General features: G+C 38.9%; 3 protein-coding genes across 11 annotated transcripts in view; 2 read left to right on the top strand and 1 right to left on the bottom strand.

The window, feature by feature from the left end:
* The window catches only part of LOC126376136 (2-methoxy-6-polyprenyl-1,4-benzoquinol methylase, mitochondrial), a 28,183-nt gene extending 27,826 nt beyond the window's left edge, over positions 1–357 (top strand). For all 5 annotated transcript variants that reach the window (XM_050023315.1, XM_050023317.1, XM_050023316.1 and 2 more), the window contains one exon: positions 66–357. In XM_050023315.1, the coding sequence (XP_049879272.1) occupies positions 66–167 (102 nt within the window). In that variant the 3' untranslated portion in view covers positions 168–357. The remainder of the gene's footprint in view (positions 1–65) is intronic.
* Positions 258–6,077, bottom strand: LOC126376141 (serine/arginine-rich splicing factor 1B). 2 transcript variants are annotated; one of them, XM_050023331.1, is made up of 6 exons: positions 5,829–6,077; positions 4,052–4,268; positions 3,788–3,934; positions 2,957–3,054; positions 2,170–2,292; positions 258–1,454 (listed from the first exon to the last, which is right to left on the bottom strand). In XM_050023331.1, the coding sequence occupies exons 1-5, from the start codon at positions 6,005–6,007 to the stop codon at positions 2,184–2,186; spliced, it is 750 nt and encodes a 249-aa protein (XP_049879288.1). In that variant the 5' UTR covers positions 6,008–6,077; the 3' UTR covers positions 258–1,454; positions 2,170–2,183. The 2 variants fall into 2 exon arrangements, with proteins under 2 accessions (XP_049879288.1, XP_049879287.1); XM_050023330.1 differs by having other exon boundaries at positions 258–2,292.
* Positions 3,503–9,057, top strand: LOC126376146 (dynein light chain 2, cytoplasmic). 4 transcript variants are annotated; one of them, XM_050023338.1, is made up of 4 exons: positions 6,071–6,211; positions 6,558–6,688; positions 7,529–7,652; positions 8,397–9,057. In XM_050023338.1, the coding sequence occupies exons 3-4, from the start codon at positions 7,545–7,547 to the stop codon at positions 8,556–8,558; spliced, it is 270 nt and encodes an 89-aa protein (XP_049879295.1). In that variant the 5' UTR covers positions 6,071–6,211; positions 6,558–6,688; positions 7,529–7,544; the 3' UTR covers positions 8,559–9,057. The 4 variants fall into 4 exon arrangements, with proteins under 4 accessions (XP_049879297.1, XP_049879295.1, XP_049879293.1 ...); XM_050023340.1 differs by lacking the exons at positions 6,071–6,211; positions 6,558–6,688 and adding an exon at positions 3,503–3,512; XM_050023336.1 differs by lacking the exons at positions 6,071–6,211; positions 6,558–6,688 and adding an exon at positions 6,868–7,068.
* Positions 9,058–13,644: the final 4,587 nt, after the last annotated feature.

The following is a 13,644-nucleotide window of genomic DNA, read 5'->3' as shown; positions in this document are numbered from 1 at the left end:
GCGTTTTGTATTTCCAATATGCATTAAACTATTGTTCAAATAATTAGAGGTGGTTTTGTTCACAGGAAAAGTTCAAAGCCATGATTGAAGATGCTGGCTTTAGACAAGTCAGATACGAGAACCTCACGTTTGGAGTATGTGCTATACATTCAGGGTTCAAGATCTGATACAATTGGTGTTTACAGTTATCTAGTCTTAGGATAGTATAATTTTATAAAAGTGAATTTTGAAGGTGAGGTTGAAATAAAACGAAGTGATTTCTTAGGGAAATTTATTAAGTCCATCAAACTGTGTTGGTCTTTGGAATGCAGATCCAGTACCTAAATTTTTAATTACATGTTTAAACTTTAAAATCTATGATATCGTCAATTTCTTATTTCATGATACAATTTGTGATTCATTTGTGTACCGATGTATCCAAGTCCTATACCTAACATCAAATGACTATAATAACATATCTCTCACACTGACAGCAGTCACACCGATTGACAAGAAAGAATATAAGAATAAAGGTCATTACAATAAAAGGGCACTCAGTCTCCTGGCACGCGTCTCGTCCGCCCGTCTCGGCCGTACTGGTGAAGCTCAGTAAGCATGCTAATTACATGACACTGATTGTTAGGTCTAACACACTAATGAGCAAAGCTACAAGTTCTCGTCATCGTCATACAACCTGGACTCCTACGGCTAGGAACACGCAGACATCGAGAAGCAAATAAAGTGTGAGTTAAGGATTTCCAAACAAACATTAATACTCTGTACCGAGCGTGCACTCAACATAAGAAGTTATTTGCAAAAATTTGAATATCATACCCAGATCCGTGATCCTGGCATCCATCGGAGTCCAGTCCGGCGGCTCCGTCCACATCCCTCAAGCCACGACAATATAATCCGAGCCGCCGAGCCTCCGCGGCCGTCCGCGGTATCCGAGTATCCGAGCATCCGAGCCGAGTCCAGTCGGTGAGAGCGCGCGTCCTATCCGTTCCTCGCGATTCATCCTAATATACGATCCGTTATCCGTCCTCCCGATCCGATCCTACTGCATCCTGACTCACACCTCCAGCCAAGCACATCCAAGGAGTCCAATCCAAGTGGATGAAACAAAAGAAAATACTTTTAGTTATACAGGTCCAATTCTTATGTAGTAATTAATTAATTATGGTTTTGCACAAAAATTGTCGGTACATTCTGCCCACGATCTCGGAGTTGTACTGGTAAAATCGGTAAAATATAAATCTATCGGACTGCATGCAAACGAGAGTATTTTAAGACAACTTCGAAACACGTAACAAATCAAGAGGGAAGTGAACTTAATTAGTGTTGAGAATGCTCGTTTGGTGCAAAATATACGGTGACAAGGGAGAAATCGCCGGCAGAACGAGGCCCACAGTACAGTACAGCTAGCCTAGCCCACGCAGCCCGCCGCCGCCGCGCCCCGCCCGCCCGGCGCCGCGCTGTATCAACAAACATCAGCGTCAGTACGCGCTGCTCCAGCCCGCACGCAGCGGAGCGGCACACCATAGCGGGCACTTCAATCACTTGAGCAAAACTTAAAATACCAGTCTGTTTCGGGCCAGTTTCCTGGCTCATAGTAAACATTACATCATAGGTTCCTTTGCTGTGGTTTTAAAATCTTTACATCTAATATTGCCTTACTTTTTACCCAAGTTTCGATTAGTTATTGGTGCTGAATTCCATCAGACATGGAATAAAATTAGGTATCTGCTGGTATTCAGCACCAACGTCACATCAGCTGCGAGGAGTACTGGAAAGCTCTTGAAATATTTAGAAAAGTTTATCATTATTTTTAAACTAGAATAATGTAAAACAAGAAAATGTATGAACTAAGACATTTGAGCACTTCTGTTTTTGAAAGGATGAAGACTACTTGATTATGATTAACTGGAGTCAGACACAGGTATATCACAAAATTTATTTCATCGTCATTATTCATCAAGCAAAGTAATATGATTACTGTCGCCTTATAGTGAAAAAACCACGTAAGCGAATTTTTGAAAAATCAGAAGAGCGCAATTTTTTACCTGGATTGAAACTATCTTGTCTATTGGGGGGATAGGATTCACGTCAGAATGTGATTTTTGAAAAAGACGCTTACGTGGCTTTCACTGAGGCAGTGTTAGAGTGTAGTGAGTGGTGAGACGAGGGTACCTGGCCGGCGCTGGTCAGTAGTTGTGGTCGCGGGAGCGCGAGCGCGAGCGGGAGCGGCTGTAGGAGCGCCGCACGGGCGAGTACGTGGGCGAGCCGCGCCGCCGCGGGGAGTACGAGCGGGACCTGCCGGCGGGGCTGTTAGCGGCGAGACCACACACGGGCCTCATACAAAACTGACACTCCGACAATATTGTCATCAGTTTGACATACTATATACCACAATTTGACATATTTCTGTTTAGTATTTTCATAACATTGTTGACTGTCAGTTTTCTTAAATAGGGCCCAGACATCGTGTGCCAAACATATGGGGGATATGTTTGGCACGGGACGGGTTATACACGGATATATGGGGTGTAGCTATAACATCATCAGAATGCAAGGCAATCTACATACGTAAACATAAAAAATCATTATCAATAACATTTGGAACACTCGCACGAATTTGCACCGGACGCAGAGCTAGATTTACCTCACTCCCTCAGGGTCTTACTTAATCTAAATGGGCGTAGGTGCTCGGGAGAGTCCGTACGAACGTGTTGGGGAAACTTATATTCATAAATACTCTATCCCCTACATACCAAAATAGCCTACCTATTATGGTCTCACTGATGGGCACAGGCGTCCCCTCAATCAGAATCATTTATTCAACATAATTGTCATAGATAAACTTCTTGAAGGTCAATTTAACAATCGGAGGGGGTATGGAGCATACTCCACCATGCTGCTCCACTACATGTTGAGGGTTCTACAGGTAGAACATTAGTGTGTACCACCAGTGGCTCACCTGTCCCTGTCCCCACTGTAGCGGTCAGCAGCAGCGCCGCCGCCGCCACCGCCGCCGCCTCCGTAGTCCTCCTTCACGCGAATGTACGACACCTCGCCCTGAAACAGGGAGATTTTTATTATTATTGTAGCCGAGCTGCATTGTGTGACGGATGCAGCAGAGACTTGGTTAAGGGAGCTTAAGCTGGATATTTGATCCAAGCAGGATATTTGTCTGCCATACGCAATAATAATACATAATTATGAGAAAATATTTGCAGTAACAAAAGCATTACTTTTTTTAAAGAACGACTAGGGCCCTGTGCTGAGGTTTTTCTTGCAGCTTCTTTTCCCCAGCTATACAGGTTGTGAGAAGTTGCAGTAGTTTTAGGCGAATGAGACGTTCGTTATGTAAAAATTGACGATTCAAAGTGTAACTATGTTACCTACTGAATAAAGATATTTTTGAATTTGAATTAGTAACCCTGACACCAGGGTTGATGAGGTTGGTACTGGAAGAAGACAACAGCATCATGTATATTTTCTACCTCGCCCTCCAGCAGTCATACGAAGTAAAAGTGAAAGTATAAACACTACTCAACCAATTCTCGCCTTATACAATAACAGTTGAACATAAACTGTCATTAATTTTAATATGTTACAGTTCACCACCTGTTACGTTGGTACAATAAATTTCGGGTACTAAGTAAATCTACTCCAATTGGGAATGTGGAGAGCTCTCATTATATTATGGTCGTAAGGCCCAAAGTCCTTTTAAAATCCAAATCCCATTGTTTAACTATTGTGTCTGGAAATCCGGGCCTTACGAGGTTATAGCAAACAATACACCAACCTCATGGCTTCTAAACCGGGAATCATCGAGTCTCTTGATGGCATACTTCATGTCTTCATGGCGCAGGAACTCTACGACGCCCGTGCCGTCTTTGAACGTGTCCGCGAAGCACACATCGCCCGCTTCGCGCATGTGGTCCTTCAGGTCCTGCCAACAGGAAACACGAGTTGTATAGATGAGGGTCTTTGATAAGTTGAACATGTCATTTTGGCATTTAATTGTCAATAGAATTAGGTTGTTGACCCACGAGGTGGGCGGGCGCACCTGCCAGGAGCCGGAGGGCGGCAGCCCCGTGACCAGCACGCGGTACTCGGAGCGCCGCGCGGGCGGGCCGCGGGCCTGCGCTCGCGCGCCGTAGCGCTCGGGCCCGCCGCCGCGCGCGCCGCGCCCGCCGCCGCCGCCGCCGCGCGGGAACTCCACGCGCAGCCGGTACCCGTCGTAGTCGTAGCCGTCGCGCGCGCGCACCGCGTCGTCCGCGTCCCTGCACCACACCACACCACGGCTGACTAATGTGCTGGCTCCATCGTGATACATGCATATTATATCTCGAGGGCTGCGACCTATAGCCATTTGATAGCCATCTATGTAGATAGCATTCGCTGTGTTTAATTGGTTGTAGCCCCCAATACAGTTCCTGTACAGTTCCTGTAAACCCTGTTGTTAGTGATAACATGATATCTAATAACTTAGGTACAGTAGGTATCCTCAAGAAGTAATTAATAGATATATGGAAGGAAACCAAGAATCTGATCAAAAGAATCGTAGACTGCAGTAAAAAGAAAAATGTATTTAAAAATGAATTGACAAAGACGTAACTCATAATGGGAGTGATCAAGTTGTTCATTAAAATGAAAGTTGTTTTCTATCTTCAATTGTCTATTTTCTAGCATAAACTATCATAGAAAAAAACATAAATTATAGTATGTTACAAATATCTCTATAGAAATTTAAAAAAGATATAATTCCTAATATTGCAATAAATTTCTTTGCTGAATACCTAATACAACTTTCTACTGTACTTCAGTACATAACTGGCATAAAGTAGATTTAATTGATTCACAAGAATTTCTCCTCTTAATGCATGCAACAGTTTTCTGATGCATCCACCACATTTATAATATGTAGTAGCCTTATAATTGATCATTTCATGATGTGCTTGATCATTTTCATGAAATACAATATCATTTGTTGGCCACATCATGATGTAGTTTGGCCAGATCAATGAACACAAAATGTTTAACAATATAAACAACCAAATGCATGATTACTTCATGATATAGCCAAACATTAGCAATCATATCGTAAAATTAGTAACATTATCCACCGGTATTGGTGCTGGCGTCTATTATATTTAAAACTTGATTGATATTATAATCAATAAATCGATGTAATTGTACAATTTTCCATATCGATTAGGTAAATAATTTTGAATCGACTATTCACATTTTTACTACACCACATAACATAGACACCACTTACATTAATGATATGGCCAAACGTTGATGTGAATTATCATTAAACATATGTTTCAAAGAAATGGTCAACTTAAGTTGGCTATTTCATGTAATGGTCGAACACATCTTGAAATGATCAATAAATCTAAGATCTGCCCACGACATATACGAATACCGCAATGCATACATTATAGAAAGGCAAGGAAAACAGACATTTAAATTAACTACATTACAATGCAAATTACTTGGCTCACGTAGGTAAAGAAAATACCCAACATTTTAAATAATATTGAAACATGACTTCAAACATTCAAATAAATAGTTCTACTGTTGTTATCTATTGAGGCAAGAATGTTTATCAATCAATTTATAAGGGTATTGATAATAAGCTACATACAGTGCCATTTGTCACATAATATCTATGATAAAGAATCGTTACAAAAAATAAGTTACAATAAGTATTGAATTCAGCGTTAAAGATATCTGTCTCCATTTTCTATCCTACACATTTAGAAATTGGGGTCTGGAACACGCATTTAGTGATTAAATATAGACATTAAAACACCAGCTCTGAAAAGCTTACTTACCTAGGATCCTCGAATTCAACGAAAGCAAAGGGTGGACCTTTTCTGTTTTTTAAGTCGACAAAGGTAACTTTGCCGAATTTGTAAAATAGGTCTTGGATATCCTTTGTCCTTATGTCTGGCGGTAGATTGCCCACATATATTCTGCATTCATTTCTATTACTGCTACTTCCACCTGACATCGTAATTGATTATAAAGCACTAGACTTCACAATTATTTTAACAAATTATTAATTTGCTTTCAGCGATGGCTTCGGTTCGGTGAATTTGACAAATAAAAATGGCGACATGCAAGCGGAAAAGGAAATTTCAAATTACTGTTTTGTAGTCTATGGCATCAAGGTGTCTTTCATCACTGTCTAACTTTAAAAGAAAGACAAAGCCAGGTAAAATCATTGCCATCAATGTTCAAGTCTATGATTTCAATGTTGCTATTTTACAAAACACGCCGTTGATCATGAACTTTTGTGAAATTTTGTCCTTGTCTTGTATGCTATGTTTGCGATATAGCTTTCCTGTTGTCAACAAATAGTTTGGCTAGTGGAACACTAGTTAAAAAATGTTTCTTTAATTTTCTTAGCAAAATGAATAGATTGTGGTAGCATATTTAATTTAAAATATACAAAATAGAAATTTGAAAGAATTATGCATTATAATTTATGAATATTTGGCTGAAAATAATAAAATTTCCCACTCAATATATTTTATTTTTCGAATGTATTTCAAATTTAGAACGCCCTCTGCCGCCAGACAGAAGGAATCTTCGCTGAAAGAAGCCTGTGAAAGAATCCTCTAGAAAGTAGGCATAGAATCTCCGGTAACAAAATCTTTACGTGAGAATTTGTTCTTATCCCGAAGTAAAAGTGAGTATTTCTTGTTTAATTTAAATAATTAATTTATTTAATTAATTGTTTACTATATTGCTGCAGAAGTTTTATATTTTTTAGATTCTTTACAAAATGGTGCGACGACATGCTAAGGCGGTCGTAGATATTTCATGTTATTTGCTGAAATGTGCAACAAATTGCTGCTATTGATTAAACTTCTGTGTTTCTATGACGATAATCTGCAATACCTGCACCATGGTAGATTAGTTTATCTAAGATTGCTGCGTATCGAATTTTCTGAATGCTCGCGCCGCGCACGCTGTTTTTCCTATTTTCCTTTTGATGACGGGTATAAACGCTAGTGCTTCCGTGAGGATTTGCACAAAGCAGCCTGCACAGCCTGAGCAAGAGGTCAGGTAACGTTATTGTGGTACTTTCGGTGGCTTCCGTGTTTAAAAATTGTATTGTGACCGTATTCTGCATTCGCGTCGCCTGTGACACTTAATTCATAAAGGGCGCGCTGGAGTCCCGGATTTCGCGCCTGACCTTTACTGGAGGTTATTTATAGCCTTTTATAGAGCGTAAACAATCAATGTCGGGTACACATCACATCATAAGGAAAATTATTGAAATGATATTGATAAGCCTTAGATGCGATTACCTTTCGCGTTATCATCAGAGCAGAGAGGTCCACTTTGTTGAGCAGTATCTTGATTAGGACAATCTCGGGGTACATAAATTGATATTTAGTTATTTATATAAATTCCCTATAGAGGTGCATGTGGCATGATAGTTTCATTACCTCCATACTATTGGTTCCCCTCTGTTCTGTGCTAAGAACCTACCCTTTTAAGTATGTGTTGTATGTGTTGACAGAAACACAGCCGACAAGATGTGCGACCGCAAGGCGGTGATCAAGAATGCTGACATGAGTGAGGAGATGCAGCAGGACGCTGTTGACTGTGCCACCCAGGCACTGGAGAAGTTCAATATTGAAAAGGTAAGATTTTTTAAAACCTGTAAAATCATCAAATCATCAAAGCACTAATGATAATGTTTTTAGAAATTCATTACCACCTCGTCCAAGCCCTTAATAAATAGCTGTTCTGTTAGCTATTTATTAATTGGCAATTCATCTACTAAACTGATGTAATTATAAATAATGACACTTTAATTGGTAATTTTGAGTCAATGCCAAAGACAATAAGATACTATTTGGTTTTGGTTAATTAAGTTGCCCTAGATGTTTTATGGCTCTTAACAAATCCCAAAGGCCTGATTCTAGTCTACCAATTTGCAAGGGTTTCATGATGACAGATGTCAAAAATATTCAAATGTTCTATCAGGGATTTTTCATTTGTTTTTACTAAACTTGTTTTGAAGCAGTCAAATTGTACCTGATACTCCATGATTCCAATGTAAAGTAGTATAATTTCAACTGTGACCTTCACCATTTAAATTGCATGCTTGCAGAGGTCATGCATGCTTTCACATTAACATAACTTCAACATTATCCACATGAACTGTTTACAGATTTTGACTATTTCATTACTTATGGCATGAGTATGGACTTGTTAAAGTTTCACACTGCAATATTTTATTGTACTTCAATGTTATCTACTAATTTCATTGCTACTGATATCTAGTGGTTTCCTATCATCATCACTTGTTTGTGGTTTTTGTAGTTTCGATGTGTGGAAGTGGGAACAACATTGTATTTGACTTGTGTGTGTTTGGTTTGTAGGACATCGCAGCGTTCATCAAGAAGGAATTCGATAAGAAGTACAACCCGACGTGGCACTGCATCGTGGGGCGCAACTTCGGGTCGTACGTGACGCACGAGACGCGCCACTTTATCTACTTCTACCTCGGCCAGGTCGCCATCCTGCTGTTCAAGAGCGGCTAGGCTGCCACCTCCTCCACCTCTAAATTTTGTGTTGTTAGCTGCGGCAGTATTATCGGGTTTGCGAGTCCCCTTGCCCTGCGGCCGCCGCCGGAACATTCCTGTACCCGGCCGGCGGCGGCGCAGGGGCGGGGCGGGCGTGACTGTGTGCGTGAGTGCGAGTACGGCAGCTCTGGCACGAGCCTCTTCACCCACTGTTTGTTTAGAGATGCTGGACATTTCCGCGTCGACATTTCACTTCTTAGTACCCGGCGCACTTGATGTATGTTTGTACTGTATTAGCTATATACTTTAAGGTTCCATATTGACATGGGTCATACATTAATCACTTCTAGTGTATTTATATAAAAATTTTAGTTAATTATCCCTAGACTTATACCTAGCATAGCGTAAAAGTCATATGTTAGTACCTAACTAAATTTATTGTTTAATTTTCTTTGTTAATACATTCACTGGAGATATTTTCAATACTTCTATTATTAAACTTTCTTACAAACCGTCAGATCTGTTTAATTTTGCTACCTGCTGCTTATTTTTTTATGAGAAACATTACGCACATTGAACACCTATTTACTTAAACACACCAATTTCACAAACCAAAATTCCAATTTCTGTATAAAAAATATCCAAATTCTCAAGGCCAACTTCTGAAAATGCCAGATTTTAACAAGGTCTACTTATGTCAGATTAACACAATGCCAACTTGAACAGTGCCACCTTCTCGGTCAACCCTCAGGCCAAAAGTGGCAGCTTCTCAAAAATGCTAAAATGCCAAACTCAATTCCTTGGCTCATCAAATAATGTCAAGAGGAGAGTTGATGTTACAAATGGAAGCTTTTACAATAAATTCGGCTATCGGGATGTACACAGTGCAAGACAGGAGAAAAGATAACAATTATAATTCAGCATCCCAGCATAACACATGTAGCATTTATTCTAAATACATACCCTTCGGCCACGTTAGTAACCAAAGTTTCATAACTATGTAGTTATGAAAAAATAGTTTTCTTCGCTGTTTTAGTTTCAGTAAGACATAAAATAACAAATCGTGCATTCCGTGCTTCGGAGGGCACATAAAGACGTTGGTACCAGCTATCCCGAGCCACGTGCCGAGGTTTTTCGTGCAGCTTCTTTTCCCCTGCTCTGCAGGTTGCGAGAAGCTGCATTAGTTTTAGGCGGATGAGACGTTCGTTATGTAAAAATTGATGATTCAAAGTGTAACTATGTTACCTACTGAATAAAGATATTTTTGAATTCTGCTATTGATTTTTATATCAACGTGTATTTTAAAAACCCAAGAGCAGGTTGAAGGTCAAATGGTTACCAGGCGGTATAAATTTGATTAAAAATAAGGGACTGATATAGGTCTACGGTTCGCCTGCCAGGTCATATATTTTTTAATTAACATTTTATTTATTTTTCAACCTTGTGTTAATTGCTAAAGCATCTATCTGCTAGCAGCAGTTCTTGGGGTAACATGCCAACGACGAATAATGCCAGTTTAAAAAAAGAATTAATTGTTCGATAATGGTTTAATATCCGTCATACAATAAAATATTCTTTATAGGTAGTTACCACAGTGCGTGTGAGCATTTAAATTATTATATACGCTAAAGATACAAGAGGATGCATCACTGGTAGCTTCTCGACAAATCTAAAATAATGTAAGGGTATCTATCATAAACAGTATCCACAAAGTCTGTTATAAAAATATAGGTACCTACTTCCTTCAGTACGATTATTTTTGTATTTTTTTCCTCCTAAATGGCTCTGTCATTTGTTTTTGTAGCATTTACCGGGCGAATAAAAATCTGACTCGGACGGGACTTGAACCCGCAGCTCTTGTCAAGCCGAGACGCGCGTGTTAACCACTACACCACCGGGTTCTCCTCCTGTCCACGTTTCGGCTTGACAAGAGCTGCGAGTCCTGTCCGAGTCAGATCTCTTTCCGTTTTAAAATTTCTCTTTCCTTCTACTTACATGTTCGTAAGTAATTAGGTACCTATACTTACATGTGGTAAACCCCAAGCCACATGTTACATGCAAATTAATAACGTTCTAAACAAGTCAAATGCTATTTATATTTCTTAATTATGTAAATACGTGTAAATAAATTTCCTTTATTCAAAACTAGGCAAGTACCTATACATGTAGTTATGTACGGTAGAAAATGTAAAAATATAGATCGCGTTTTGATTCCTGTCTTGCCGAGCGTTTCACCGATGCGGTTCATCATCATAATATCCAGTGGTTGCAAGTTGTATTCTGTTTACTTGTGACTCTGCCTACCCCGTTAGGGGTTGGCAACTCCACTAAGCTGCTCCACTGCGTGTTAGTGGAGAGTTGTTGTCAACAGGGATAGCTTGTCACGCCATAACGCAATATAAACAAATAGTCTATTTAAATCGTCCTACTTGGCAAGCCTGCCGCCATCAATTATGAGGTCTCTGTCAGTGTCAATACCAGCTAAATCGGTTGTCAATACTGTATGAAGTCTAAGGTCGAGGTGTTACCGAGAACTAGCCAAACGTACTCTTCGAAGCACGGAGAAGGTTGAAACAGGAGCTGATAATACACGCGCCTACACTTACATACAGGGTTTTAGTTGCAAACTTTGAGGGGAATTGCTAATGGAATTTTTCATCGCAAAAGTAATGGAATTGAAAATAATTTAATTAAAACGAAAAGTATAACGTCTAATGCCCAATACGATTGAAGACTAATATAAGACCGAGGGGGTGAGGTAATCCTCAGCTGCTGGTGGGGAGCGGAGAGTTGCCGTTCATTATTCTATGCTATTACTAATACTGCTAATACAATGAGTAATTATATCTAATCACACGTTCGATTTGAGGTTAAAACTGTTTGATCGATGCCAACGCCAATCAACGTTCAACATTGGCTTCAAGTTTAAAACCATATTCCGGGTAGACTGAAAGGCATACTTTGCGATCCTCGCATTTAGCCCTAAATATATCGATCTTAAAGTGTACACGTAGGCAGGTAGGTACCTATAATATACTTAGACAAGTTAGACACGTTTCACAACATATCGCCGCACTGCGCAACTGTTGTAAGGCCGTTGAATGCATAAACTACCTAGATTTAGGATACTTATCTACCTATAAAATCCCAAATAGTGTAGTTGCAAACTTATTTTCTTAGTTTGCGTCTCACTCCACCCCAATAGAGAATACGGGCGTGATTAACGAAAGTGTACAATACAATACAAAAACTTTTTATTGCATAAAATAAAATACACAGAATTGTAATTTGTGGCTTTATTTCTAACAGCAATTTCTTTCAGGCAATCTTAGGGTGAAGGAATTTGTACCTCTACTTACATAACCCTATATACTCATTACCTATCTATAAATATTGTATACCTATACGTTACATTACAAAACTTTTTGTCAATATTTAGGTATGTACCTATTGAATGTAAGTATTTAGCTCTATCTATGGAATGTATTTAACTACGTAGGTACGCAATCGTAAATAAGTTTTTCTTCGTAAACACAATCACGAAATTATATTTTTATTTTAGTTGGTAGGTAGGTAAGTTGGTAGGCTAATATCATACTGTTTACGAAACGTCTAAACGAAAGCTTTCTTTGGAGTTTGTATGGAAATACTGTCCTGTGACGTCATCAACAAAGCAGTCAATCGAGTTACCTACTCATTGTTACCTAATTCATAAATAAAATTCGAAAAAAGGCGAAATTAAAATAAGATTGATTTTTGATCATCTTAGACTGACTTCTATTTCTAGATTAGCATTTTATAATTTATCTTTAACCCAGTTAAATACCCTATTGCAAATAGGTAGGTATTTATTTTTGCTTTCACGATAATTTACATTAAGTATGCATTACTAGCTAATTAATTTTTACACGTACAAATAGCTATAGTTTTTTGTAACTAAGAATTAATCTACACTATAAATAGCGGATCGTTCGTTTTATTAAGGTGCTGATAGACTTGAGCATTCACTTTACTGTTTCTTACTGTTTTTTTCTTCTTCTTTGTTTTTTGCTTGATTTTTGTGTGTGCAGTTTTGCAAAATAAACATTTCTCTCTCTCTCTCTCATCTCTCACTTGTAACAGAACATCGAGCATTTGCCGTTTTTAAATTTGTCGAACGGAACAATGACCCGAGCCAAACATTGCTATGAACGTTTTCATGAGCAAGAACGCTCGATAGAATACTCGCTAAAATGTTCTCGTATTTTTCTTGTATTGTAACATTCGCACAAATGTTCATTACAAGTGAATGCTCAAGTTCATCAGCACCTTGTAGCGCCATTTACACCCCACAACACGCCACGTGACTTGCAAACCTTTCCAAGGCCTCACAAAAGCTGGCTCAACTGTCTGACATTAACGACATGGACTGTTTTAGTTAATTAGCTCCATTACTGTAACATGAAAAGGTTCAGCCGTATGAATAAGTTACGAAACATATAGACTGTGTATAGAGATTAGTGACAGGTGACTAACCGTCTATATAACTACCTACTTCCTTTGATGTCTATGTCGTGAAAACCAGATAAGCGTGTTTGAAAAATGAGATACTGGTTTGATCTTCTTCAACAGGACCTTGAATTCTTTCAATGATGAACTTTCCAGGCTACGTTTCCAAAAAACGAAAGATGGCGCTGCACAGAGTTGCCTCCGTTTAACCTTCTAATTTCATGGATAACAGACATATTATGCATCTTTTATGTTTGTTTTTGGGTATAAATGATGAGCTTTTATGTTATTACACCCGTTATTACAACACATCTTCCACCCATTATTATTCTGATCAAAATAAAGTGAAGCAAATAAGTACGTAGCAACATAATTCTACACAATATCTGATCCTCAGGTAAGTAAATATCAAGCAACAATTATTTTTATAATATAACCGTGCCAATGAGAAAATAGGTAATTCTCACGTTGAAACTTTACAACGCCATCTATAATGTTTTTGGGGAACGTAGCCTGAAAAAATTGAGACAACATTTGACCTGGATTGAAACTAGCTTTCAATACAATTTTCATACACATGAAAACATTATATTACTTATCTACAGTCACGAAGATT

This window comes from Pectinophora gossypiella, chromosome 20, assembly GCF_024362695.1.
Source record: "Pectinophora gossypiella chromosome 20, ilPecGoss1.1, whole genome shotgun sequence".
In the NCBI taxonomy this organism is placed as follows: Eukaryota; Metazoa; Arthropoda; class Insecta; order Lepidoptera; family Gelechiidae; genus Pectinophora; species Pectinophora gossypiella.
This window is presented reverse-complemented; position numbering and strand designations above follow the sequence as displayed.